The sequence below is a fragment of the Eutrigla gurnardus genome (assembly GCF_963514095.1).
Source record: "Eutrigla gurnardus genome assembly, chromosome: 3".
NCBI lineage: Eukaryota > Metazoa > Chordata > Actinopteri > Perciformes > Triglidae > Eutrigla > Eutrigla gurnardus.
The window spans coordinates 10330124-10357229 of NC_139917.1; the positions used below are offsets into that span (position 1 = coordinate 10330124).

The 27106-nt window shown below is 42.2% G+C and overlaps 1 protein-coding gene across 4 annotated transcripts in view; it reads left to right on the forward strand.

Moving 5' to 3' along the window:
* rab11fip4b (RAB11 family interacting protein 4 (class II) b) overlaps positions 1–27106 on the forward strand; it is a 52681-nt gene that overhangs the window by 19178 nt on the left and 6397 nt on the right. For 2 of the 4 annotated variants that reach the window (XM_084006321.1, XM_084006323.1), the window contains exons 1-8: positions 4689–5143; positions 15368–15618; positions 16034–16219; positions 18010–18144; positions 21613–21648; positions 22905–23004; positions 24057–24301; positions 24578–24659. In XM_084006321.1, the coding sequence (XP_083862447.1) occupies positions 5066–5143; positions 15368–15618; positions 16034–16219; positions 18010–18144; positions 21613–21648; positions 22905–23004; positions 24057–24301; positions 24578–24659 (1113 nt within the window). In that variant the 5' untranslated portion in view covers positions 4689–5065. Of the gene's footprint in view, positions 1–4688; positions 5144–5179; positions 5295–15367; positions 15619–16033; positions 16220–18009; positions 18145–21612; positions 21649–22904; positions 23005–24056; positions 24302–24577; positions 24660–27106 lie in introns of those variants that run through there. The other 2 variants (XM_084006322.1, XM_084006324.1) reach the window with 2 other exon arrangements.

Genomic DNA, 27106 nt, shown 5'->3' on the forward strand with positions numbered 1-27106 from the left:
AAATGGCGGTGTTTATGAGTGGAAACCGGAAAAGCGGTCTCCAGCGGATGTAGTTAGTGGACCAATCACAGCCAATGCCGCTGCGTTGGTGTTGCGTTGGTGTTGCGTCGCCTCGACGCACGTCTAGGATTTTTGAGAGGTGCACGTCAGGCCCTTGCGTTGGACGTAAGGGGGGTCCGCAAGGACGTAAGGGGTCCGTAAGCCCCCTTGCGTTGTGTCAACGCGGAAGCATAACTTGGGCTTAAGAGCGACACTACGGCAAGCTGCGACATGCCGAGTCCAGAGTGTGAGCACCGCCACGGAGCTCGCCGTAGCAGCGTTTGGATTATATCATGTAATCAGTGTTTCATGAAAGCAAGGTGAGATGAGCAAGCTAGCTCGATAGCTTGCTAATTCCACCATGCTTTCATGCTACACTGGTTACAGGCTCAATAGCGAGCATCCGTCCATTTCCCCAATATTAGAGTCTGCTGTGACAACAGAAGGATATAGCAACATTTTCTCTCTCTCTCTCTTTATGCTTCACCAATTTTGCTGTTATAGAGCCTCGAATCACACAACACAGCAAGATGATATTTTCAATGTGTCCCTTTAGCCCACTTCTCTGAGCTGATTTGTGTTTGCCTCCGGGCTTTCCTATGTTTTCCATCATAATCATGACGTTGGCTGTAAAATGGTTGATCAATCTGATGCATATGTATAGCCCTGTATGTCACACTAGCGTCAACGCCAGTGTGTTGCACATCACGCTCTCTCTGGTTCCGCAATGCCGAGATGTATTTCACTGCTTTGTCATTCATTTCACTTGACTTTTATATTTCCTCCTCCTCTTCATGTGTCCTCCTTTCCTCTTCCAAATTTCATCTTCTACATTTTTCACTCACGTGTACTGACACTCAGTTATTCATAGTCTCACTTTTTTTCAGTCAATCCCGGCGAACTCAAACCAGAAGCAGGAATGATCCTGCAAAATTTTTCTTTTTCAATTTCTCGCTTGCTCACTGACTTACTCGCTTGCTCGCACTCTATCTGACCCCCTGCATTCACCACCTACATTGTCATCATAGTGAATTTAACAAAGTGTTGCTTGCATGTTGCCAAATCTTCGGCCCTGCAGCTGATGCCCAAATCTAAATATGCTCCTCCAAACCTCGACCCTCTGTAATGATGGAGGATAATGATGGCATATGAAGAGCAATCAGATTATGTGTAGTTATCAATAATGTCATAAATTCTACATCATTTAAAAGAGAATTAATGCTCTGAAGACAAATCTAAGTATACAAGTTGAAGTGCTCCTGTGTGCATACGTGAATCTGGGCATGCATTTGAATAGGCAAGAAGTAGCGGCAGTGTTTTTGGCACTTGGCCCAAATAGGGGTTGGTTGGTAGTATCCCTGCCTCGTTTATTTCTTATAAGCTTCTTCTGCTTTCCTCTCCCTCTCTCTCTATGGGGCCTCTGCCTTTCCCACTCCATCTATCTCCCCCCCCACCCTCTTCCTCTCTATCATTCGTCTTGCTGCATTGCGAACCCCAGCAGCTGGTTGAGAATCCCCGCAGAGCTGTTTCAGCTGCAACATGCACATTTATTAGGTTTGTTTTTTTTTGTATTATCATTACTACTGTATGTGTGTATTTGGCTATGGGAATGATGCAGATTTCTATCAACCTTCATCACTTTAATAGTACACCTCCCTTCACTCCTCTCTATACGCCATTACAAAAAAGTAGTTCTAATGTCTTCTCCACTCTGAATAGCATTAACATAACTGTGTTAACACTTTGTGAACACACGTAGTAAAAAAACAGGCCCTCGGTCACACACATAATTGTTGCTTTCTGAATGAGGCAGGTAGACATGAATAGAATCGTAAATGGCTTCTTTGAAAAGGGGGAAAGGGGCCAGCCCTCTAACAAATTGCACATAAACAAATACCCACAGGCCATTGGCTGAGCCACTGCCAACATCTTTCAGGAGTGAAGGAGAAAGAGAGAAGGAGGGGTGCATTCCTTTTCCAGATAATCCGGTTTTATTTGGCTCCCTCAGTTGGGATCATATCTCTTTCCTCCTCTTCGTCTCTCTCACCACCTCTCCGTCTTCTTCTCATCACTCCATCAGCGTTCTCACATCTGGCCTAAAGCATCTGTGGCTCCCAGACACAGTGTATGAGAAACAGAGATTGGCCAGCATGCAGAGTACCGGAGTACCGGTGATGAAACGCCCAAACACTGCAAATATGTCAAGCGGCGGAAGAGAGAACGAGATGGCAAGAAGGTCATAAGTTCACTGACATTTCCTTGTTATTTTAGCAGGATAAACTTTTGGCTGGAAGAAGACATGGAGCAGTGAAACCCGAGTTAACACGCATACAAACAGAAGCTTGGAAACAGTTTTCCACATAACCAGGAAATGTGGAATTTCATCATCATTATAACAACAATAAAGCTTAATATGATTGAAAAACATATTTATATAAATCTATAAAATAGCCATAGAGTGCAACTAAATCTACAACAATAGCATACAGCAGAAGAAAAAGCGATCATATTTATTTCAGATGGCAGAGAGACCAGAGGGGATTTGTTGTGAGGCAGTAGAGTGTGTGATTTATGTCTGGACAGCACGGGGAGCAGGTCCTTCAGATATAAGTAGGACAACAGCAATATGGGAGGCAGGGGTGTTCTCAGATGACACGGATCATAATACCAGAAATATAGTATAATATATCTGAGAAATCATTCACAGTGAAATACAATCGTGTTGGTGATGGGTTCAAAGGTATAAACACAAACACATGCAACAAAGTGAAATAAAAAAATCGAAAATATTATAGATTTAGACTTACAATGTGGTCCATGGCATAGCCTAGCTACATTTTCTGCTATGTAGCTACTTCTCAGATCACCGAGTTAGTTAGTAGTTAGGTAGTTTTCATGCAAATTGCATCAACTCTTATTTCAAAGACAATTTGTGTCTCCTTAAGAGGTTAATAAACATGCATGTACAGTATATTTATTGAAATCAGCTTAATAAATCAGCCAGTTCTCGACCAAACATAAGCAGTGTAAGTAGAGCATGTGAGATATAAAAGTGCAGGTGGTACTCTGTTTGTAGAAACAAGACTTTGTCCTGCGCCTGTATTGCTTTGTGCAGCACAATTAAAACCAGGTCATCTTGTTGGAAATGTATGGCTTCCCCGGGACGCAGATATGCTGGCCATGAAAACACGCTGACGGTGTTATCTGACTGCTCAGTATGCAATCTGTGTACTTTGTAAAACAAGTTGAATTTTACATGCAAACAGTAGTTGTGGCAGTAAGGCATGTGAGAACCCCATTTTTGGAGCTCTAATTGGAAGTTCTCTGTATCAAGACAAGACGGTCTGGTCAGCATCCAACTAGAATAGGAGCTAAAAATGATACAAGCCAGGAGTAAAGCTTTGAGAAGCAGCTGAAAGAACGATTGAAATGCCCTGCAGAGCTGAGATAATAGTTGAACAAGAAACAGTGGTGAACATTATGGAGTTCACTCTCATATTTCCCTAAACGTCTGCGCTGTTTCAAAGGAGTTTCCATTCATCTAATTACAATGATAGTCTTGCCACATCATTTCTCAACAATCACATCAATACATCGCATTGTAGAACGACAAATTCTCAGGAACCAAGACAAACAGCGTGTGCATCTATATCGCCTGGCATGCATTTTTGAAAGGATTTCCTGAGATATTTGAGGATTTGTAGATCCTACAACTTAATTCTAAGTCTCTTTCATTGGATTAACCAGAGTTTGACCCAACAACCAATATGTCCTGTTGTTTGGGATTGAGAAGTCACTGGATCGTAGTGAGTTTATATTAGAGGGAAATACAGTTTATGTGATGAATGAGATTAGATTGTGGTAATTATAATGCTAAACATTATTTCGATTGTGAGTCATTAATAATCAGGAAATCGTTCATAAATTGTCAGAGAATGGTATAATCAGAATAACATCATCTTCTCAACACCCAAGTTTTTTATACAGACGCCAAATAACATGGAAGACTGAGAAATTGGAGAAGCTTGATCCAGATTATTTTGGCCATTTTTGCGTAAAAATGACAAAACTTGTTGCCGATTCCTTTTCTAATTGATCAATTGACTGATATGACAACTGACATGACTGGTGCTTGGTTGATGCCTTATTCTGGGACAAATTGCAGCTAGGCGTGATCTTCTGAAGTCATCTAACAGTTTCGCTGAGAGAAGTGAACAAACCAATGCCTCCAGCTGCTTCTCCGTCGCCTCTGTTCTATCTAAAGCTTCCTCCCCCCTTGTTTCTCCTTCCCTTTGTGACTAACCCGTACGTCTTTTTCTTTTTGACCCATCTTGTGGAATCCGCTGCATCATTGAAGACAAACTGTTTCAGTCTAAGTGACAACAATCACCTCCCTCCCCCTCTGCACGGCCCACACAGACTCCGGCCTCTTCCCCAGCAGAGTCAGACACTGAGGCGGGGGCCGGGCTTCATATGCAAATATAGCCTGAGTAGGCGGCAGCCGGGGAGCAGGGTGTGCAGCAATGTGAGGACTCTCACAGGCCCCGCCCACAGAAGCCAGTTGCCAAGCAACCGCCCGCAAGGGGGAGGGAGGGGAGGAGGGGCTGTGAATTCAACAACTGTTGCCTGATCTGAGCTCTCACTGTGTGAATGCGAGTCAGCCGGCGTTAGCGAGAAAGTGTGTGAGTGTGTGTGAGCTACAAAGTCTGTGCCTGTGTTTGTGTGTGTGTGTGTGTGTGTGTGTGTGTGTGCGTGTGTGTGAGAGCCAGTCTCCGTCGGTGTAGGAGAAGCCAGGCAGCCGGTGCAGTGTTTTAAAGTGAACGATACATCCTGCTCCGCTCCTCTGCCTCTCTTTGGACTATACCACTAACACGGACTCACCCTTTGGACTATCCCGACGCTTCCTCCTCTCGCCTTTGAAGGGAACACCTGTGTGTGTGTGTGCGTGTGTGTGTGTGTGTGTGTGTGTGTGCGCGCGCGTGTGAGAGAGCCGAGACAACGGACTTAGCCCCGTGGTGGACAGTGGATGACTTCAGTGGATGAGGGCTTTGAAGGTGGAAAGAGGGGGATCACTGACCATGGACTCCCCTCACTAGTAAACGGGGTAAGCAACCACACTGCATCCAACCCGCTGGAAAACGGGGCTGATGAAATATCACTTGACAGAATGAGAACAAAACAGAGAAGAGACCCAATTGAGTGCTGCAAGAATGGCAAAAAATGAAGGAAGCAGAGATAGTTCATACGTTCAGGAGGTGAGTTAGAGACTGGCAAGTTGAAAGGAGGGGGGCAGTTGAGCGGCAGTGCAGAGTCCATTGTCCCCCAGTTTGTGTGTGTGTGTGTGTGTGTGTGTGTGTGTTGCAGTTGACCCTGCCTCACAGCTTCCCCGTCTGTCTTGCTCAGCTGTCGGTGCCATCACTGTCTTGTCTCTCCTGCCGGCTCTGTCTGCTCTCCAGTGTGTCTCCTTTCATTTTCTTTCTCCCGCTTCAGTCACGGTGGCTCTGTTTCGGTTCAACACATGTCTAATGGTAATGGGATTAATTGGAAACCAGGGTGGCTGTGAGGAGGCGCGATGCCAGAGAGTGAATGTGATCAATAGAAGTGTGCAGGTACAGACAGACAGGAAAAGATAGCGTAAATGTGAGGACAGCAGGTTTGTTGTTTGTTGATATTGCGTATTTAACATTTTCAGTATTAATATTCGGTTATTTTTATTGTCTTACATCATGATGCTCTCTGAGTGTGATTCTAGGTCTTCCAGTCCGTTGGTTCAGGCCGTAGTTCAGTGAAAAGGGGGAAGTTTATACCATCACATTGTGTTTGAACCAACTACACTGACATGTAGGATTTCTACAGACATGGGATTGATTTGTATTATTATATTTAAAAAGTAATTTACCAGAGACGTAAATTATTTTACGGTTAGGTTAAAAGAAAAAAGATTGTCTTCGTGACGATGTCATTGCTTAAAAATACTGATACTTTTTGTACCTTGTAATATCTTTTCATTATTCCAAAAATAGAAAGGCAAGGTGAGGTTTATTTTTATTGTGAGGATTTGAATAGCAACACGTGACGTCAGACTCGTTTTGAATGCTCCTGGCCGGTGACTGGACATTACATAACGAGATTAACTCTTCTTCAGCCAAGCAGTCATTCCTCTGTTGATTGTCCCGGGCAAAAAAAAAAACAGTTTTCATTCCCACTAAAGTCATTTGGCTTATGGTTACACAAGTATAGCTTTTTATGATTGTTTGGTATGGTTTCCTTAAACAAGATTGACATTCAGCCGCGTGTCTTTGACACTGCTCAGTGTACACCGGGACTAGAATAACTAGATTAACATGCAGGACGGACCTGTACGGGGGGAATGGAGGCTAATCTGCAGGAGTTAAAACAGTCAATCCCTCATACTTTCTAATACATTGATGTAGAGAGAGAAGAAAGAAACCACTGACCACCTGCTGAGGGACCGCCACCAACGACTGAATCCCCCATTCAACGGGCGGCAGTGAGAGGGCTGACAAACGGCCGCTTGAGAGAAGGACAAAGCACTTTGTTAAAGAAAGACTTTCTTTTCTTTTCCCTGGACATGAGTTTGATGACATTCAAAACGCTAGACACAACACACTTTGGCTGTGGGAGGACGGACTTGGACAGGGACCGGTGCTTGTGCAGCTAAGTAGTCAGGTAGTTGTGCTTGTCCCTGAAGATGAACTTAACAGAAAAAAATACTTGTGATGATGATAATTCGAAGAAAACCCGATTTGCTGCTTTTATCTGTTTTATATTGTTGGGAGTTTTAGACAAACTTGTCTTCTCACCGACAGTCCTGCTTAGCTCACGCCTCATCGGGCTGTATCACGCTGTCCATTGTAGCTACAACAACAAAGCACACTCATGACTTTGGTTTGACTTCTGTGGGTCAACGCCGACTTCCTCGCGTCTTGTTCAAACTTCCTGTCGGCAGCTCTGAAACACTCCAGAGTTAAGAACAGGTGGCTGGCACACAAGAGAGCAAATGCACTAATAAACCGACAAACACCTGCCTGCTTGGAGTGACGGCTTCTCTTAATTACATTTGAATATGTCAGAGATTCTGTTTGGCCTACATGTGGGATTTCATAACAAACATTTAGCTTCCCTGTTACTTTCTAGTTTCTCTCTCTCAAGGGTTGGGAACACGTGTGCACAGGGTAAATGCTGCACATGGACTCAGGCAGACGGTAGACGTCATGTTGGTGTACTCGAACGGGACGGTAACGTTGGGGGAGGCTGGCAGAGAATACAACAATCATGCAACTCGCATCGGAGAAAGTAGTGCATAGAATATTTTAGAATCTGCATTTTAAAGCTTTATTACTATAATTATAACATGAAATAATGAATTTGAATATATTTTATTTCCATCATCATAGCAGCATACAATCAACATGTATATGAGAAGTGCACGTAGTCGCCCTGATGACTCCCATTGAATCGAGTGTTGCGGGATGCAATGTGAGTTGAGCCCTGAGTGATAATGAGTGGAACAACCTATCGATTATACGTCATGTCCATGTTGCACCACCGACGTACAAACTTGGACATGTTGAGCCTTCACTGACGGCTGCACCCCAGCAGCAGTCGGCAGAAACAAAGATTGCTTTGCGTGCAGCTTCTTGAAGTCATGGAGCTAATTGTCTCGTCATGATCTCGGGGATTTTTTTCCCTTCATAATTACATATGCTGTTCACTCATTGGTTCACGCACAAACGATGCAGCAGAACAGTTAAATAGCTTGTAAACAAGGGATGTATTTCAAGTTCTCCTTGTTTAACGGGCCTACTGTATATACAGGTACACGCCCACACACGCAGACCAACGTCAGGATTCAAACACTTGTCAGGATCTTGGCTGACAGCACTCTAATTAACCGCTAAGCTCAACTGTCACCACGACCTGGTTCAAACCCTTTACTCTCATTTTTTAATTATTGCCGGGGTGAGCTAAACTCAACTCACTACTTTGTTCAGGACATTTTCTTTTCATGTAGCAGACACAGAAAGCACAGGCACTCACTGTTTGGCCTGTTGGGCTTTCTTACTGGTTCCTAACTGTTTTTCATGGAGAACACCTCCACACAGTCTCCACTGTTCTGCTCCCGGCCTCTCCCTACATTGTCCTTTGTCCAGCGCAACATTCCTGGTAATCCAAGCAGCTACCTGTTTAGACTCAGGTGGAAACAAATGTATGTGTGTGACGCTCTTACTCATGTGCAAGTTGTGTGAGTCAGGCTGCTCTGATAGCCCCGGTGGTGATGTTTTGCTTCCAGTTTTGACTTAGAGATGAATAAGCAGGGAGGAAGAAGAGGGAGATGGAGAGTCTCAGGTGTTTTTATACAGTATCTCAGTTGTGTGTGTGTGTGTGTGTGTTCGTGTGTGTATCTAATTTTCTAAAAGTCTCACACAGTGTTGACTGAACAAAATGGTAGCGAAATACGAGTCATTACTTCCCCTTTGAGTAATGTGTAAGTGTGTGCGTGTGGAGAAAGAGTATTGCTCTCCATAGGAGCTGAATCATACCGACACACAGGCAGAAGCATGAACAAACCGAGCTCCCCTGACATGGTATTCTGTGGAATAGAAGCAATCAAAATAGTTGTGATTAATATCCGTACTCAACAGCTGAAGAGTCAATGTGTGTGAATTTGAACTATAGCTAAAGAGTCATGTTGATTGTTTTCTCCATGAATTGCTGGTTTGTCCCAGGTGGCAACCTGAGGGTCTGAAAAGTGAAGCCAAAGCTATAGTTGCCTAACATTTCATTATTTCTAATTGCCACCAGGGGGCAACTCCACCACTTGCAAAAAGAAGTCTAATTGTATAGAAGTCTATGAGAAAATTAGCCCAAATCCCACTTTATTACCTCAGTAAACATTGTGGTTGATGGTCTCAATCGCTCATTTCAAGTCTTCTTTGATACAGCATGATTTTCATTTAATAAATGATGGTCAGAGTCAAATCAGATAATAAGGGTATGCTTAAGGGGCATGTCTATGATTGACAGGTCGCTCCCACGCAGTCTGGTCTGGGAATTGTCTCCATCTTATAACCCTTTCTCAGTGTTTTCAGTTCGTGAAAGGTCATTGCAACCATTTTAGTTGCCTAAAAATGTCTTATTCAGTGTTCAGTTGTAGCTCCACCCTCAACATCCAAAAAACAATATGTCCATGGGCAAAAAAACAAGATGGCGACAGGCAAAGTGCAGAATTTGAGGCTTCAAAACAGCATTCCATAAACCAATGATGTCACTTCTAATATACTATGATTTGTCTACAAAAATGTCAAAAACAACCCAAGTAATTGACTCATCAAGTAATTGACTAATCGTTTCAGCGTTTTTTTTGTTTGTTTTTTTTTTGCACATTTGTGGATGAGAATCTCCTTTTAAAGTTCTGTAAAGCCTCTTATGCTCTGCTGTCCCAGAGGTTCCCGTTACCTGCTGGTGGGATCTGAGGCTCAGAATGACAGAAGCCCCCAGCGGTAAAAAGAGACCAAATGCTGAGTATCAAAGCAGAAGCATTAAAATATTTCTTTGGTGGCGGCGCTCGAGCAGCTCAGGGCTCAGAACAACAGGAGACAGACAGTAAGAGAGGCTGAAATGAACAAAGAGAGAGCGATAAAGCCTCTGCAGAGAAACGCCTCTCATCTCTGGAGCTCGTTCTGACGAACACAAGCAGAGATACTGCTGTTCTCTCTCTCTCTCTCCCTCTCTCTCTCTCTGTCCTCTCCCCCCGATCCATCCTCTCCACTCCCCCCTTTTTGAATTTGACCGTCACTCTTCTGCTCATCCTCCATTCCCTTTGCTGCTGACTCACACTAAATCAAAGCTTCATCAGTGTGGATCGATCCAGTCAGTCTGCACGCCTGCTCCTCCAACCCCTCCCCGTTCTGGTGTAGCACTCCATCTCACTTTGGCCCTCCTTTGTCTTTTGCACAACACTTGTTTTGCTCGATTGTACAGTAACAAGATGGTTACTGTCCAACTAGTTATGCAACAAATAGGCAACAGGAACAACACCTTTTTAAAACCCTATAAGCTGTATAATTCCTTTAATCTAGTTTTGCTCATGTGACAAAACCAAAAAATGTGCCTGAAATATTTTCAGAGGTTGGTCCTCAATAGAGATCATAGCTCACTTGAAGCCTCATACGACTGTTGTATCTCTGTAAAAGGGACAGTTCACCCCAAAATCCAAATTTTTTGGGTGAACTGTTCCTTTAAACTTTTGTCGCAAAACATTTTAATTGATCTGATGCAGGTCAACTTGTAACAAGAATCCTCTTGATTCATTTGTCTTCTATTGATATTAATGGTATATTTTATATATATTTATGTATATATTTATTTTTTTAAGTAAAAAACAAGTCATGTTTATGATTGAAACTGAATTAGACACATGTGGGAATCCCACTCTCCTAGCAGCCGTTTCAGCTGATAAAACAAGATACTGAAGTTGCACCCCTTCAGCTCCGTCTTCTCCCTCACACTTCGATCAATGGGGCCATGAAATGCATCGTCATCCACATAATTCTCCACTGTGCCAGGAGTGCAGATTAATGATATGTTCAGCACTAAACTGGTATTGACCCGTGGCACAAACTAAAGGGTTGTGAGGAGAAACGGATGGAGAGTCCATCTTTTTTAATGACGGCTCCAACAATGTTGCTGGTGTCCAACCTGATAAAGCGTTTGATGACTTTGAGTAACCTCAATATAATTGGCCTTTCAGTGAGTAACTAGTTTGTGTCACTGTGTGTGTGTGTGTGTGTGTGTGTGAGAACATATTTTTTTATGCTTTAGTCTTCCAAATTTAACAACAGTTGGCCCATGCCCTGCAGAGCAACACGTTTATATTCAGTTTCCTACGAATAATTTCAAATGACTTCCTCAGAATAGCCTTTCCTATAGTTCCTCTGTGTTACATATACAGCCAGGAGGAATTTGCATCATGTATTTGGATTATGTCATGATTTGACTGCAGGTCACGTCAGAGGAAACAAGATAGCAAGTGAAGAAGAGGACTTTGAGATCAACCTTTCAGTGTTCTCTCTGAATGCACTCACCTGTTTTGCTCTTTGTCGAACATGTACATGCTGCATGTTGGCCTCCCTAGCAACCACTATTGTAGCAACAATTGCAATGTAATAAAATAATTTGCATCTCAAAATGTTCTAATACTGTAATCTTCCACAATGTTGCTCAACAACTGTCGTGTGACAAATACATTACTCAGCGTTTTGAGCTCCAGCACTCTGTGATGTGATTGGTAGTCGTCATTCAGATTACATAATCTCCCATTTATCGACTGCTGAAAACTAATATCGCTGCCAAGGAGGTCAAATTATTCCCCAGTTGCTGAAGTCGAGGTGTGTGTTTTGCACTGTAGCATTGTTTTAGTTGTTAGTCTGGTGTTTTCTCTGCTCTACAATCTGTCCTTATTCAATAATCCTCTACTTGACATGTAGTATCTCTTTTTCTCGCTTTATTATTTATTTTCTTTCCCCTCTCTCCTTTCATTTCTAATGCAGCTGCAGTGGATGTAAATAATAGATCTTTCCCTGAGAGCCCCTCAGTGTTAGATCCTCTCCCTTCACATACATGCCTAACAGGCTGCACAACTGTTGCACAGCAACTGTACCTGTTGTTTGACCTGCATTTTCCCCGAGAAGTGAGACAGTGAATATTTCACTTAGGATGTGTAGATGAAGCTCACCTTTGAACACGGCACCTGTACAGCGCTCTGCTAAGGGGGTAGCACTGGTAGCTAGTAGTCGTTGTGCACATATACTTAGTCACACACTGTATACACATTCACACTGTTTTCATAAAAATGATGGCTCAAATGGACCACAAACACCAGCAACGGTCTGTTCACTCGAACTGGATTTCTCATCTCAGAAAAGGGAGACTTGTCTTTTGTGTGCTTCACTCTCCCTCTTCTTCCTCTCTGGCATTAGCCTCACCTGGGAGAGTGGGAAGGAACCAAGGAAAGATAGGATGACGATATTTTAACTAGGTCAGACCCTGCAGCTACAGACTTACAGAGAGATCAGAAGTCTTTTTCCTATTTTATTAATAGCTATGAAAAACTAGAAGTATCGACTCATGGTTGTATGTCTCCACCAACGTAATGTGCATATGAATTCTTGAGTAAGGTCTAAAAGCAGGTTTTATGAGGTCAACGTGACCTTTGACATTTGACCACGAAATTCTAATCAGTTCATTCTTTAGTCCAAGTGGACGTCTGATGTAATTTCCCTCCTGGCGTTCCTGAGATGACGTGCAAGAAGAGGGCAGACAGAGAGACCAACCCAAAAACATAATGGTTCCTGTCGCCAGCCACATAATGAATAATGCTATAAAGCTGCATCCTTATTACATCAGTTGTTTCTCTCCCTCTATCTCTATTCTCTTTCAGTTAATACAGTTTTGTTGTGCATTTGGACCCATTAGAAGTCATCATCTAGATATTTGGTATGCATTTTGACTGTAAAGCATTTACCTGTATCAAGCCTGGTTGGACTGTATTTTCTAATAATATAAAATGGATGTTGATATAATACATTAGGCACCAAACACTAAAAGGTCTCCGACCATCGTAAATTAATTCAGCTGAAGGACCATGCTGATAAATCATCAATAACAGAGCTGATATGTCCCAAGCAAACATTTAATGGTAATACACTTCCTCTTTCGACCAAAGAGTGATGCGAAGGCGTATCTGGCTTCTGGCAGAGCCGCCGCAGCTCAAAGCATGCCTCGGCTGTTCAAAGCCACTGGCAGGTTGGATGCTGTTCTTTAGGCGAGCTATGTTTGTTCTTCAGGGCAATCGAGCAACTCCTAACACTCTGTGTTGTGGCAGTTACAGCCCCCAGGCAGGTACACTGTAAACAGGCAGCTCCTCCCTCCATCATCACAGTTTTACTATTCTCACCAGAGTGACAGGCAGAGCCTGAAAAGCAGCTGTCAGCAAGGAGAGTAGAGCGGACATTTCCATTCAAATCAGTGTCCAAGGACGGTCAGAGAGGCAGCAATTTTTACTGTACCGTTGCCATTGCCACTGTTGTAGCGGCCTGAATCCGTATAAACTAAACCGACTTACGGCAAGTCGCAGACTCACAAAAGTGAGGTTTTGCAGTCACGACTCAAATGGGCAGTGGAGGAGTAATGTTACGAAGCGTAAAATTGAACAAGTCACGTGTGTCACAGTGTAGGAAAGCACATTGCGGTCACCAGACGAGCTTACTTAGCGACGCTACCAGTGTAGCGTCGCTAACAAATAAAATTGCCATTTTCTTTTGTACTAGTCAACTGACCATGGATATATCTGTTAAAACAGTTACACCAGTTCAATGTTTGTTCTACTCCTATTCTATTTCTATGATATAATGAATTCATCCAGTAGAAGAATACCGGTATGTTATTCTTCCAATGAAGCGATATTGTAGTGTTCATGTAAACATGTTGCATAAGCAGAGATTCTTACCTTTTCAACCCACATTGAGACTCTTAGCTCTGTATTTTTGTATTTGTGTATATAAGTCTTTGTTTGTATTATGCCAGCGAACACTACTTATGAAGAAAACCTCCTCAGAACGAGCGCAACAGGTGTCACACTTCCCTGCTGTTAGTTTGTGGTGGAGTACAGAGAGGGCCTCTCACTGTTTCCTCCTCTGCTGCAGGGAAATAAGGAGACTGGTCTAAGGAATGCTAAAGAGATCTTTATCCTTGGTTTTATTCTCAGTGACTCAGCCCAGACCCCACGCTGGCTCTTTGTAACAGCACACTGAGTCGGTTTATGAGTTCAGTGGGTTCCCGTTAATTTGGTTGTACAGGCATGTAGGGTTGTGTGTGTGGTTAGTTGGGTTTTGGATAGGAACATATGAATACATTATTCTGATATGAAAAGGTCATCACCTCTAAACGGATGTGAACAGGATTGATTTTTATTCATATTTATAATTTACAGACCATCTCAAAAGTGCATGCAAAATGGCCAATAGAGAATGTGTCTTTATTTTCTTCAGGAAGTTCAAACCAGCGATATTTTCATCTGGATCTGGATGCACCGCATCACTTTTTAAAGTTAATTAATTACTTAATTCACTTGTTACTCCTCATGACCTCCTCCCATTATAAAAACAATTTCCTGTTGTTACAGAAAATTCAAACAATATGTAATGCAATTTTGACCTGTATACTATATTGCCTATATTGCCTCTATTAAAGCTCCCATCCCCCTATTCATTTCCACCCAGACCATGGAAAGCTACACAAATACAAATATGCTTGCTTTTGTTTTTTTAAGGGTAAGGATCAAATAAAAATCATGTTTGGATATTTGATAATTGACGTAGATTATGTTATTTTGTATAACTTTTGATTTGAGCCCTTCCTCACATTCCAAATCCGACGATTGATAATTGGCTGTTAAAGCGAGACATCGACATCAGCGAAGCTTACAGGATGTAAATTCAGGGTTGTTTGTGTAAGAGAGACAGAGAGCAGTCTGAAACCTTTATTAGTCTGTTATGTTGTCTTATACCCACCTGAATGCTGTTATCTCTCTGCCTCTAATATCTCGTCGACTCTCGCCTTCACACTCTACTTCTAATTCCTTTTCATTCCCTCTTGGCTTTGTACCTCATGTTCTCCTTTTCTTCTCCTCACTTGTTTAATTCTTCTCTGCTACACTTATTCTCCTCCCCCCACCTCCATCTGCACCGACTACTTCCCTCCCTCTCCACCTTTGCGTTCCTCACCCCCCAACATGTTGCTCCCCCTGCTCTCTGATTAGCTCTTCACCTGCCCTCCTCCTCCTTCATGCTGCAGAGCTCAGTCATGCTGAGATAAATCCTTGTTCTCTGCAGCGTTCGATGAGATAAGAGCCGTCCAAGAGTGGAACTAGATGGAGCGTGACCTGTGACCTTTGACCCGTTGCCTTTTCAGCTTTTCTAGCCCACCAGACCCCCCCTATATCATCTTAATACCATTCCCACAGTGAAGGAATTTACTAAATGGGGAGACCAACCTAACACCCAGAATGCACAAGTGTTAATACTCGCAGCAATCCTGATTTGTGAACAGCTCTCTCAAAACAAGTCGTGCCATTTTAATTCTTCTTAAGGACTTCCATTGTCTGGATGTATTTTGGAGGGATATGAACATAGTCAGTGGTTTAATAGTTCTGCAGCACAACAAATCATGCTACATTAGCTGCTAGCAGTTCATGTTTGCACTATAACCACGGTGTAACTTCTCTTTTCTTCCCATCATTCTCCAGGGTGGCGAGAAGGAGCGGCTTTGTCCGGTCATCATGAGCACACGGGCCTATCCTGACCTCGTGCCTGAGTGCCAGCTGTTCCCGGGAGAGGTGGAGGAGCCTGAGGAGGGGGTGGCAGACGAGGCCAGGGAGAGGGAATCCGACAGAGACAGTGCAGTGGAAAGCACCCAAGGGTCAGACACCTCCGACGGGCCAATCAGACCTGGAGACAAGGAAGACGCACTTGGGGGTCTCTTTTTCCCTGAGGAGAAGTAAGCTTTGTTCCATTTTTCTTTTGCTTTTCTTTCTTTCTTGCTGTCTCTGAATCTTACTTCAGGCCACATCTGCATACAGTCGAGACCTTCTTTCATGGGGCAAAATCACTGTTTCTATTCTATTAGGGGTCACGTGCTAGGGGGATGAGTTGGGTAGATGTAACATGTGGGGAAGTATAAAAAAAGCCTCTCGGAGCTATACCCAAAACCCAACATGATGTCGGCCATTTTGAATTTAGTGTGCAATTGATGCCCACCTTATTTAGAGTACAGGCTCCATACTCTAAAAAACAGATTTAATCGCATCATCTTCAACTTTGGTCAGAACTGAATCTGAAACACTTTTAATTCACAACCCGGAATAAAGATAATGAATGTAACCAAGTATCAAATCCCCCCTGTTTTTGCTCAGGTGTGGTCAGACCAGCGTCTCAGTGACCTCTGACCTGTCGACTCGTTCCTCGGCTTCTCTGAATGAGGAGCAGTTTGAAGACTACGGAGAAGGAGAGGAACCAGAGTACATTCCCAGCAGCCCCTGCCTGGACGACGAGACTCGTACCAACGGGTACTCCGACCTCGGCTCATCTGTTCCCTCTAGGTGAGAAAACGTTAAGGACATTATTAATGTACTGGAATAAAAGCACTATGGGATCAGTACTGAACCTAAATATAATAAGAATTCATGAATTCATGAATTAAAAAAAAGGCCACCTTGTTAGGAAATACTGTAAATTGTTAATGGTCTGCAAACAAGAGTTTACATAGTGCTATTTAACATGACAATGTTGTTGGTCAACATGTTGGTGGTGTCTACTTTTGCTGTCTTGACTGCAATAAAAGTCAAGCATTGATTTTAAAACACACACGTTAGGTCTCTGCCCAACATCTCAAGAAGAAACTCAAGTTCACTCTCATGCTCACGTCGTCTTTTTACCCAAGTTAGCTTGTTGCAACAGAAAGTCAGCTATGTAAACGAAACCTCTTATATAACCAAGTGCATCATGACAGATGATTACCATTTGTTCTGATGACATCACTGGTTTCAAAATCATTATGCTGTTGTTTTGGGTGTGACAGGGAGTGACATGAGAAAAGTACAGACGATCGGTACTGTGAAAACAGCCTTAATTAGCCTTTGCATAATTATTATCCCACCTTCTTGATGAGTCATGACATTTCTTGTGGGCCCAGCAGCAAAGGTTCGCTGGCCCAGCACCAACTGTGCTACTAAGTGCAGGTACAATCATACAGTGTGTGTGCTGCTTTGCTGGTAATGCTAAAGATATCGACCCTGTTTCTGTAGCTCCCACTCTGAGGTTCCACTCTGCAGAATCATAACCTGACTCATATTATTCTGAGTTGTGACTGTAGAAGTGTATCTTAGGAGTTATTGCCCTTAAGGCCGCATTAATATTCATCAAAAGGCCTGTGTTTAATGGGATTAAGTCTCCCGGCTGATAGAGTGGCAATACTGCTCCATGCTCCTTCCACGCATACCAAGCAGACAAATCTCACCGAATGGAGTTGGCATGCAGATTTAAATTCAAAATGGGGCCCCGGATTTACAAGAAGTCTGGAACAACACGACGGAGGAAAAAAGTTTGAATAACTACAGTACAGAGTGGGTTAAAGATTCACTTGCTAATGTTGGTGTAGCACCTCCTAAACCAAATATTTAGAGGTTTTGAGGCTGAACAACAGTTAGTGTGTAATTAGATACACTGCAGGAAAATCAGTGTTTCCAGACCAGAAAACCCCATCTGCCATAGAAAATGCATTTTCTATCAAAATAACTACGCAGCACAACTATTTTGATTTTTCAGTAATTTATTGGTTTGGCTACATATAACCAATAAAAGTAGTTCTGTATCTGCTGTTCTTTAATTTAATTTAATTTAAAACAACTCAATATCAATATAAGTGCCCACTTAACATATTCATGTGTAAATATGTAGAATTAAAACTGCCACAAATGGTCAAATATTGGTTTCTGTTCGTGACCTAAGTGCTCTCTTGAAAGCGTTAGCGTCAGCATCTTCCCAACATACTGTAACACCATACACTAAGTGGAGGCTGAAAGTTATATTTCTGGATTCAGATATTCATCCAACCAACCAACTTGCTATTACTGATCAATATTGATCATCTCAACACATTTTCTCTTTCACCTTCTCGATCTTTCACATCTTTCTCTCTCCGTCTCTGTTTCAGTTTGTATTGCCGGTACACATGTAGTGAATAGCCAGACCAGTTTTCTTGTGTTGTGGTGAGAAGGTTTTGTGTGTCTCAAAGGGTCGTGTGTCCACACAGGCGCATGTAATTAGAATGATTCCTCCTCAGTGTACTTGTCCAGATAAAAACTGCTTATGTCTCTGTGTGTGTTGACAGCGCGGGCCAGACTCCTCGTAAGGTGCGTCAGCATTACACCGGCGAGCTGATGGATGTCTACTGTTCTCAGTGCAGCAAAAAGGTCAACCTGCTGAATGACCTGGAGGTTCGCCTCAAAAACCTCAAGTCTAACAGGTAGGACGAACACAAGCACACGACAACTCTCACAAAAGATCTACAGCCACCAAATGCCAGTTGTATGCATGTATTCCCTGCTACTCTTTGCTTCACGACACTTTTATTTGAAGTAAGCCTGATATAACTCCACATGAAATCTACTGTAGCAGAAAGACAATAAAAAGTGAAAATAGGTAGGGCGACCTATTTCTTTGGCAAATTAGCCTTGATTAGCTGGGCGGTTTTAAACACAACTGCGGTAATATTTGAAAGATTTGTTGAAAGCGACTGGACTTTAGGTTCTTGGAGACGTTTCCCCTCTCATGCTAAAGGCTTCTTCAGAACGGAAGAATTGATTAACAGAAATGAGTATTTAGGTGTGGAGTATAGAGAAGAAATGGAGAGGAGCGGAAAGATGCCACCCAAAATTATGAATAGCTATTTAAAGACTGTGTGGGCTAAAACGCACAAGAAGTCTAATTCTCCCTGACGATGATTCATTACGTGTACAGTCGGCTAGGCAAACTCATTAAAATAAGCAATAAATAAGATCAGTCTATATGACGAAATAGTGGCATTAAAAAGTGCCAGAGAGCGATCTTACCTGTACTTGTTGGGAAATAGCTTAGGAAATTAAACACTACATTAGCACGAGTCCTTACTGCAACCCCTCATTAAAAACAGCCTCCATCCGGCCCTCTTGTTATGTAAGGCTGTCACTCCCGTGTTTATCTCATCAATCATTGCAATAGGTAATCTATTATTGGAAACATAATCCATGGTGACCATTAATACAGAGCAGCTACCTGGCTATGCCGACACAAGGTTGTTGTACAACGATGTAATGGGTGGACACCTGGTTGTTGAGACCAGACTGTATACACATGGTGTAAATAGACACATAGTTGGTTATTCCACCCAGATGCAAATTGTATTGTCGGCTTCTGACACCTGGGTGCAAATAGCATCCATCATAGTGTTTATGAATATTGTGGGTACGGTGAGGTTATCACTGCAGACTCTGCAGGATTTCTCCCCAGAGAGAAACGCCTCGATAATCCAACATATCTCTCCTAATTAGACCTATGCTTCCCCCTTATGAATAATTCCGAAGACAGCAGCAGAGAGAAAGAGTTAGAGAGCGGGGGAGCAATAGTTAAGAGAGAATGAACAAGAAAATAATTAGAGAAATCACTTTGAATGGAGTGAGCTCATAGGAAGTGGATACAGACTGAACGGGACCTGGAGGGAATGGATTTTGATAAAGAAAGATGTGTTTCTAAAGTTGATGAAAGGCAACAGATCAGTCCAAACAAGGGTTGAGTTTTGAGAAAGACTAAGTGGATTCAGAATGGACAGAGGAAGGATTTGTCCACTGAGCAGCATACAATATTTAAAGGATCACTTGTGCGGGTCAAGCTCCTTAATACACAATTAACATTAAATCATCTGAAGCATGGGGAATAAACTGGTGAAATGTGTGAGTGTGGTTTGGTTAATTTAAAACGGGGGTATAATATTTAAAAAAATGTCCTTGGCTCAATAAAGTATCTATCTATCTGTCTAGATGAGGAGACATACCATGAATTGATTATAGCTTGAATTATAAGACATGATTATAGTATGAATGCTGTCAATTGGATGAAATCCTGTTTAAACGGTAGAAAGCAATCTATGTTTATGGTGCCTCTTCTTCACATATGCTTTAAATGTGGCATCCCACACAAATGATCTCCCCTCAGTGTGCCAATTCAGATGCACATTTATATTTATAGAAAAAACAACCATCACTGTAGCAGCAGAGTCACAAACTCGGTTTTATGAATGTTCATCAATAAATAAATAAAAAATAAATCAGTAACTTAAAATCGAAATGAAACAAAAGAAATATGAAAAGAACTTACTACAACACAGGTAGAATTTGGGCTTGTGGTATTTAAGAATATGGCAGTGTTTTAAATTAAAGTGATAAGTTAAATAAGACAATCTTTGATGGTCGGCTCATATTACAGATATTTTTTAAAGAGTGTGACGACAGTGCAGCTCAGAGAGATATGAGAAGACTGCAGATCACACTAAATAAGACAGCAAGGATTGTCCTCTGATGTGGGTTTAAAAAAAACGTTTTGGTTGAACTTATATTATAATGTAATATAATAACCTATGGGTGGAAGTCAAGGTTAACATTTTGTAGCGTGACCATAAAAATGTGAAACCACAAACTTAATCGACATTTTGTACATGAGAGCACACGTAATGAAAATCACATGCACTTTCACACCAAAATGTTCAATAATAAATGAGTGCATTTTGTGCCGATTAAAGTCCAGAGATTAAAGATACATTCTGCAAGCAGTAATTCTCCTCTTGAACGTAGCTTGTTAAACTTCTTCAAAGGTGGCATTAGGTGGAGTGAAGTATTAGCTGCAGGGGAATCATTTAGTCCCACAGGTGATTCACTCTGTTAAACTTTGCCTGGATGATTCTCCTGGAAGATGAGCCTCTCAGACACCCTCGGCAGATATTTCTTGGTGATATGAAAAAAGTCGAATTTTTGAAAAGGATACATTTCTCTTGGGCTTCTTCAGAGCTTGCGGCACTTAGAGAATGTTATACCATTGAAGCAGAAATAATTAATTCAAGGAGATGTTCTATGATCTTGCACTTTTTGTAGTATATGACATTATTGACTACGAGCCTCATATTCATAATACTTAACAAAGTGGTTTGACATGCAGCAGTGATCATTTCTGTTTTTGCCAAAGCGGAAGTGCCTTAAACTTACATTCTTTCTCATAGCCAGCAGGGGGCGACTCCTCTGGTTGCAAAAGGAAGTCTGATTGTATAGAAAATGACCCTACTTCTCACTTGATTTATTATCACAGTAAACATTGTAACCACAAGTTTATGGTATCAGTCTCTCAAGTCTTCTTCAATCCAGCATGATTTTCACTTAGTACATTATGGTGCATTCAGAGTCAAACAGACCATAAAGAAGGGTCTGCTTTAGGGCGGGGCTACCTTGTGATTGACAGTTCGTTATCCCTGCGTTGTCTGGTCCGGGAGTTGTCTGCGTTTTAGGTTGTATTCTTTAAGCCTTAACAGTGATCATGTGTGTTTTGGTTGTGGCCCTACAGCATGTTCATTTTTGTTAATCCGATATGAAACCCAGCCCAGACAGACGCATCAATCTGAATGAGTCTTTGGACGTTTGTCCCCCTGAGACAGTTGCTGAGCAGACAGAAACCCCGCTCACTGAACCAGCAGTGGAATTGTGTTATCATTGACATGTCCTTCAGCGTCTCTCTCTCTCTCTCTCTCTCTCTCTCTCTCTCTCTCTCTTTCCTGCATGCATGTCTGTCACGCTGAATAGCCTAAACCTTAATTGCCAGCAGTTAAACTTCCACTGCATTTATGAGTTGTGAGTCTAAACATATCCCTGGCAACTCACCATAATCGTTATTTTTTTGTTTTTCCCTTTTGTAGCCCCAACAGGAAAATCTCCAGCACTGCTTTTGGAAGGTAAGTCACTCACCTGTGTGTGTGTGTGTGTGTGTGTGTGTGTGTGTGTGTGTGTGTGTGTGTGTGTGTGTGTGTGTGTGTGTGTGTGTGTGTGTGTGTGTGTGTGTGTGTGTGTGTGTGTGTGTGTGTGTGTGTGTGTGTGTGTGTCTTCAGAGAAGGTCACTCACTTGTCCTCTCCGTGCTCATGTGTTTTACAGCCTGTGCTGCATGTGTTTGCTCTGTTTGTTGACACAGTCACACACACTGGAAGATCAGTTATCACTCCGCTGCCCGACCATTGTGTTCCAACAGCCAGTTAATTAGTAACTGGTTATTCAGGAAAAAAAAATTCAGATCTGGATGGAATTAATCTGATCTTAAACCAGACATGCTGTTAAATCTTGTATTTTTTGTGGGGGGGAAAACGACATTTTGGACATCCGCTTTTCTGCGTGTCCCTCTTCATGGCCTGTTGGTCTGTACTCGGTGAAATGTTTTCTATCCAGGCTTTTGTCCTCTTTTGCCCCACAGCAACTGAGTTATAGCGACAGGGTGAAAACGGCCTGTCAGACCTGATCTATGTATTCAATATGAGATTTGGCTCTCTTCCTTCTACTTTACTCTCTGTCTGGTTTGATTACTTCTACCACTTTATTGCTCTCTTCACCGTTCTTCTATTCTTTCTCCTTTCTGTTTCCTCTTTTTATGCCACAGTGTAATGCGCCAGCCGTGGCCAGAGGTGTTACTTTTTCGGGTTGTCCAGTCGGCGTTATCTCAGAAACACTTTGAAGGAATTTCTTCAAATTTGGCACAAACGTCCATCTGATTACATTATGATGGTCAAAGGTCACTGTGACCTCAGTAAACACGGTTTTGGGCCTTTAGAATAATGACTGACATGCTAACTATGACAATCTCCAATCCAAAATAGGATAACATGATGACATTTTGGATGGACAAATCCAAATCCAAAACATAAGGTCTGGAGGTTGTACTTCTAGTTTGCATTCATATGTTCACAATATTGCTAATGTCAGTAATGGATCAGAAACCTTGCTGCTCTCAAATTATTTTTATCAGAAGTGTGTGTGTGTGTGTGTGTGTGTGTGTGTGTGTGTGTGTGTGTGTGTGTGTGTGTGTGTGTGTGTGTGTGTGTGTGTGTGTGTGTGTGTGTGTGTGTGTGTGTGTGTGTGTACACTCATGTATGGTCCTCACCTGGTTTATCTTTTATTCTGGCCAGAATCCTCAAGTTCGTGTTTCTCTGTGTTTTTGAGCAGGCAGCTGCTTCACAACAGCAACTTGAGCAGCAGCAACGGCAGCACGGAGGACCTTTTCCGAGACAGCATCGACTCCTGTGACATCGACATCAATGACAAGGTGTGATTGTGTTCTTGTCCTTCTTTGGATGTGTGCAGTTGTGTTTGTACACACGTTGATCTGTGTCAGCAGACCCTTAATCTCAGCTCTTGTGGGAAGTAACTCTTCCTGTTTCTGTGTGACTACTGAAAGCTCATAAAAGATTAAAGGCTAACTTTACATTTAAATGTTTTCTTAAGCTATGAATGAAATAATATGACTGTACTGTAATGAAACACATCAATGCAGGTTGATATGGACATTTCTTTACAAATTCATAAAAATCAATATGTTATGATCGAAAATGGCCCAAAATGCCATCTTTTGATTTAAATCAGCCCTAATCGTGCAAGGCAAATACAGAGATAGAGATGACTCTTTGGGAATAATCTACGTCATGAAATAATAAACATCCTCTAATCAGACCCATCTCCACACCTCTGTCCACAGCCTCTATAGCTTTTACTTTGTCCGTAAACACTGTGTAGCATTACGATCACAAACAGCACTGTCTGTTCTCTCCTTTCTGTGGACTGGAAATTAAACTATTTTCCAAACTTCTGTCAGTGTCATATTTGGTGATGCTGCTTCAAGGCTCTTGTCATACGGAAGCTGGCGTGGTTTCATCTCTCAGCTCCTTGCCCACTCTTTTACATTTTTTTCAAATTGACGCAGTGGGTGGACTTAGGTTCAGACCTGGGGGTGAAATTACACTTAAAATATGTCTCACTGTCAGCACTTTTTACACTCTTGGCACTAAAATCACAGAGTAAAGAGTTGTTCCTGGTGGATGCACAGCGTAAATTGAGAATGCTAATCACAGGATGAACCCTGTCAGGGTTCCTCTTACGTCTGCAAATTCAAGGAATAGGGTTATCCTTCTCAAGCCTTGAATGGTCTTTTGGGAGTCTGGAATGAGTTGTTGTTTAGTGCCAATGTGATATTTTTTGTTTTGTTGATAGCTTTTCATACTGGCCAGCATTTTTCAGCATACATTATCTAATAAATTGGCAAATAGAATCATGTCTATGGCACAAATGCAGGATTAAACAAACCATCTCTGTTTCTATCAGGTGAGTTCTCTGGAGAAGAAGGTGGCCGAACTCGAGAATGAGATTCTGCTGAGCAGTGATCTCAAGTCCAAGCTGAAGCAGGAGAACACTCATCTAGTACACAGGGTTAATGAGCTCGAGGAGCAGCTGAAAGACCAGGAGACGCGAGCAGAACAACATCTGCAGGATGGGTTGAGGCGACACCGAGAGTCCTACAGCAAAATGGAGAGGGACAAGAACACACAGATAGAGCTGCTGACCAACCGGTGAGAAACACACAAGTAGTCATATGCACATGTGTGAATTAATTCAAGTGTGTGATCTGATGCTGAGTTTAGAGTAGGCTTTTTCAATTTGAACACCTGGACATTATCCAGGGGCCCTTAATCCCCCTGGATGAAAATGCAGAATGTAAGACTGTATAGAGCGCACCGATCCCACATGGGGTTAGTCACCTGTCGCTACAGCATGTACTGTGGACTAAGGGACCCACACAGCTTATATATAAAAGTAGACTGATGTTCAGGATGTTGTGTTTGTAGAGTCAAGCAGGCGGAGGAAGAGAACAGTGAGATGGGTCTGAGCATGTGTCGGCTCAAGTCACAGACTGAGAAACTGGATGAGGTAAGCCATATTGATTGTTTACCTTTGTACTTTTTCTTTCTTTTGTCTTGTTTGCATTTTCTTTATTCTGTCCTTATTTTCACATTGAAAGGGGAGCTCCGCCGATTTTATACTTCAAAGTCTTTACAGATCTTGGAGAGTATCCTGCATATGTGACAAAAAGTCATATAAAGCCCTTTGTGGCTCCAGAGATGAGTGAATTAGAAAGAGCTTACCAGACCTAGCTGCTCCTCCTCTCTGATTGTGATTATTGGCTTGAGGCTATATTAGCCCCTACTAGCATAACATGCTCAAATCTCCAACCAAGCTGTCGGCAGTAAGGTTGCATCATGGGTAATGCAGGCATCAGGGTTTTGGCAATGTGTCGAATAAGAGACCTAGGGCCTCATTCGAGAGCCACTCATATGAACAGATTCTTCCTTCAGTGGCTTGTATGGTTGATTTTAGAAAACATGCCGCATTCAGCAATTTTATTTTAATTAAAATAATTTTCTCTTATACACGAACACAATTTACGAGTAATCCAGACCTGTCATAGGAGACCAATTAACCTGCTGTTAGCGAAGCCTTATTTTCTCACTAATGGATTGGATATTTCATAACTTGGAAGCTCGCTGTGGAGGAGTGTTATTTGGAACCATTTCTTATTTATTTCAATGACAGAATGACCCTCATGTGACATGGCATTAACAGCAATCGTTATTTTCCCCCATTCCTTGGCTTTAACAGGTCCCTTAATTCTGGTGCTGACGCCATTAAAAATGATCGATTTTCCTGTATAGATCCCTAAAGGCTGGACTTAAATATATCACATGCAGGGCAGGATGCATAGTAGCCTTATATGGTGTTATTGGGTGGTTAAGTTCCAGTTCTCATGTACCCACAGGTGGCATTCATCATGTTCACAAGATAATAGTTCACAAGATGATAATAACATGTCTCTATTATTATCTTATGAACTATCATCATGTTCACAAGATAATAGTTCATAAGATAATAATAGAAACATGTTCTTGCATGAGGTCCAATATCTCTCGTTCTAGTGATCCTTGTTTTTTAGCTATCCATTGTGAGTCTGCCTATTTGTTTAGGAGTGCATGCTAAACTGGTGGCGTACTCTTAACACATCCAGCTGATGTCTCTTATCTGGACCAATCCAGGCCAACACAGTCCTCACAGTACTGTTTCCTAATAGTTGAATAATGTGTGCACACAGACAGAGATAATGAGTTACTGTTATTTTATCTAGGATATGAGGTGTTCCAACGGTGAACCACACCCATAGAAACAGAATAGAAGGTAGAACAGACATTGATCAATTTTATGTGGTCATTTGACGAGTATAAAATAAAATGACTGACTAGCCCGCTGACCGCTAGCTAGCTAGCTAATCCCACCATGCTTTGGTGCTACACTTATTACAGGAAACAAGCCTAACTAAGGTGTCACTCATCTGCTGAAAACGTGTGTAGATTAAGTATTCAGATGCTTTTACTCTATTGCATTTTATTGATAACCTCACAGCAGTGAGTGTGCAATTTGCCTCAAGTCAGTTTATACGAAGTTAGTCTGCTACGACGGACGCAATGGCATCAGTACACGTGGAAATGGCCGCCGCTCTGACCATCCTGCCACGTAGCTTTGAATGGGGATGTCTGTTCTGCTCGTATTCTATTTCTATGACGATGACAGTGCCTATGTGAGAAACACAAAAAGCAGATAGCTGCGCCGACAAAATAAGATTAGGACCAAAGGTTTCACAGGAAATATTCAACTTAAAGGAAAACACCACCGCATTTCCATACTGAAATATGTTCTGCTCTGATGTTAGACGAGGTGATACATACCTCCCTCTCCTCTGTGCGTGCACTAAATGGCTCTTGAGCGCACTCGGCGCAGCGCTAATTTGCTAGCATGTAGCTTGTCCTTAGGATCCAAAGGGGGGTGAAGTTAGAAGCGACCAAGCACTTCCACGTTGTCCCTATTTAAATACGGTTACGTGAGTAGTTACACGACCCAAGTTTGGTTACACAAAATGAAACATGCTAATTTTTCTAAGCGGATAACAACGATAACTATATAGTATGGCGGAATAACAACTGGAAGCACTTCGACGTCGGCGCAGTAATATCATCACTCCGCTCCCCCTCTTACTTCCGTCAATAGAACCTACGTGACCTGCACGCCGTCGCCTGCACCAGCTGTAGTAGTTTGTGCACAGTTGAGGAAGCATCAGGTTGTAGTAAGATAGTTTGTGAACAATCAAACATCATGGTTATAACGTGCATCGTACAGGGTTGTGAAAACAAGCAGAAGGTATATAGTCCCGTCATGTTTTGAGTGATGATATTACTGCGCCGACGTCGAAGTGCTTCCAGTTGTTATTCCGCCATACTATATAGTTATCCTTGTTATCCGCTTATAAAAATTGGCATGTTTAATTTTGT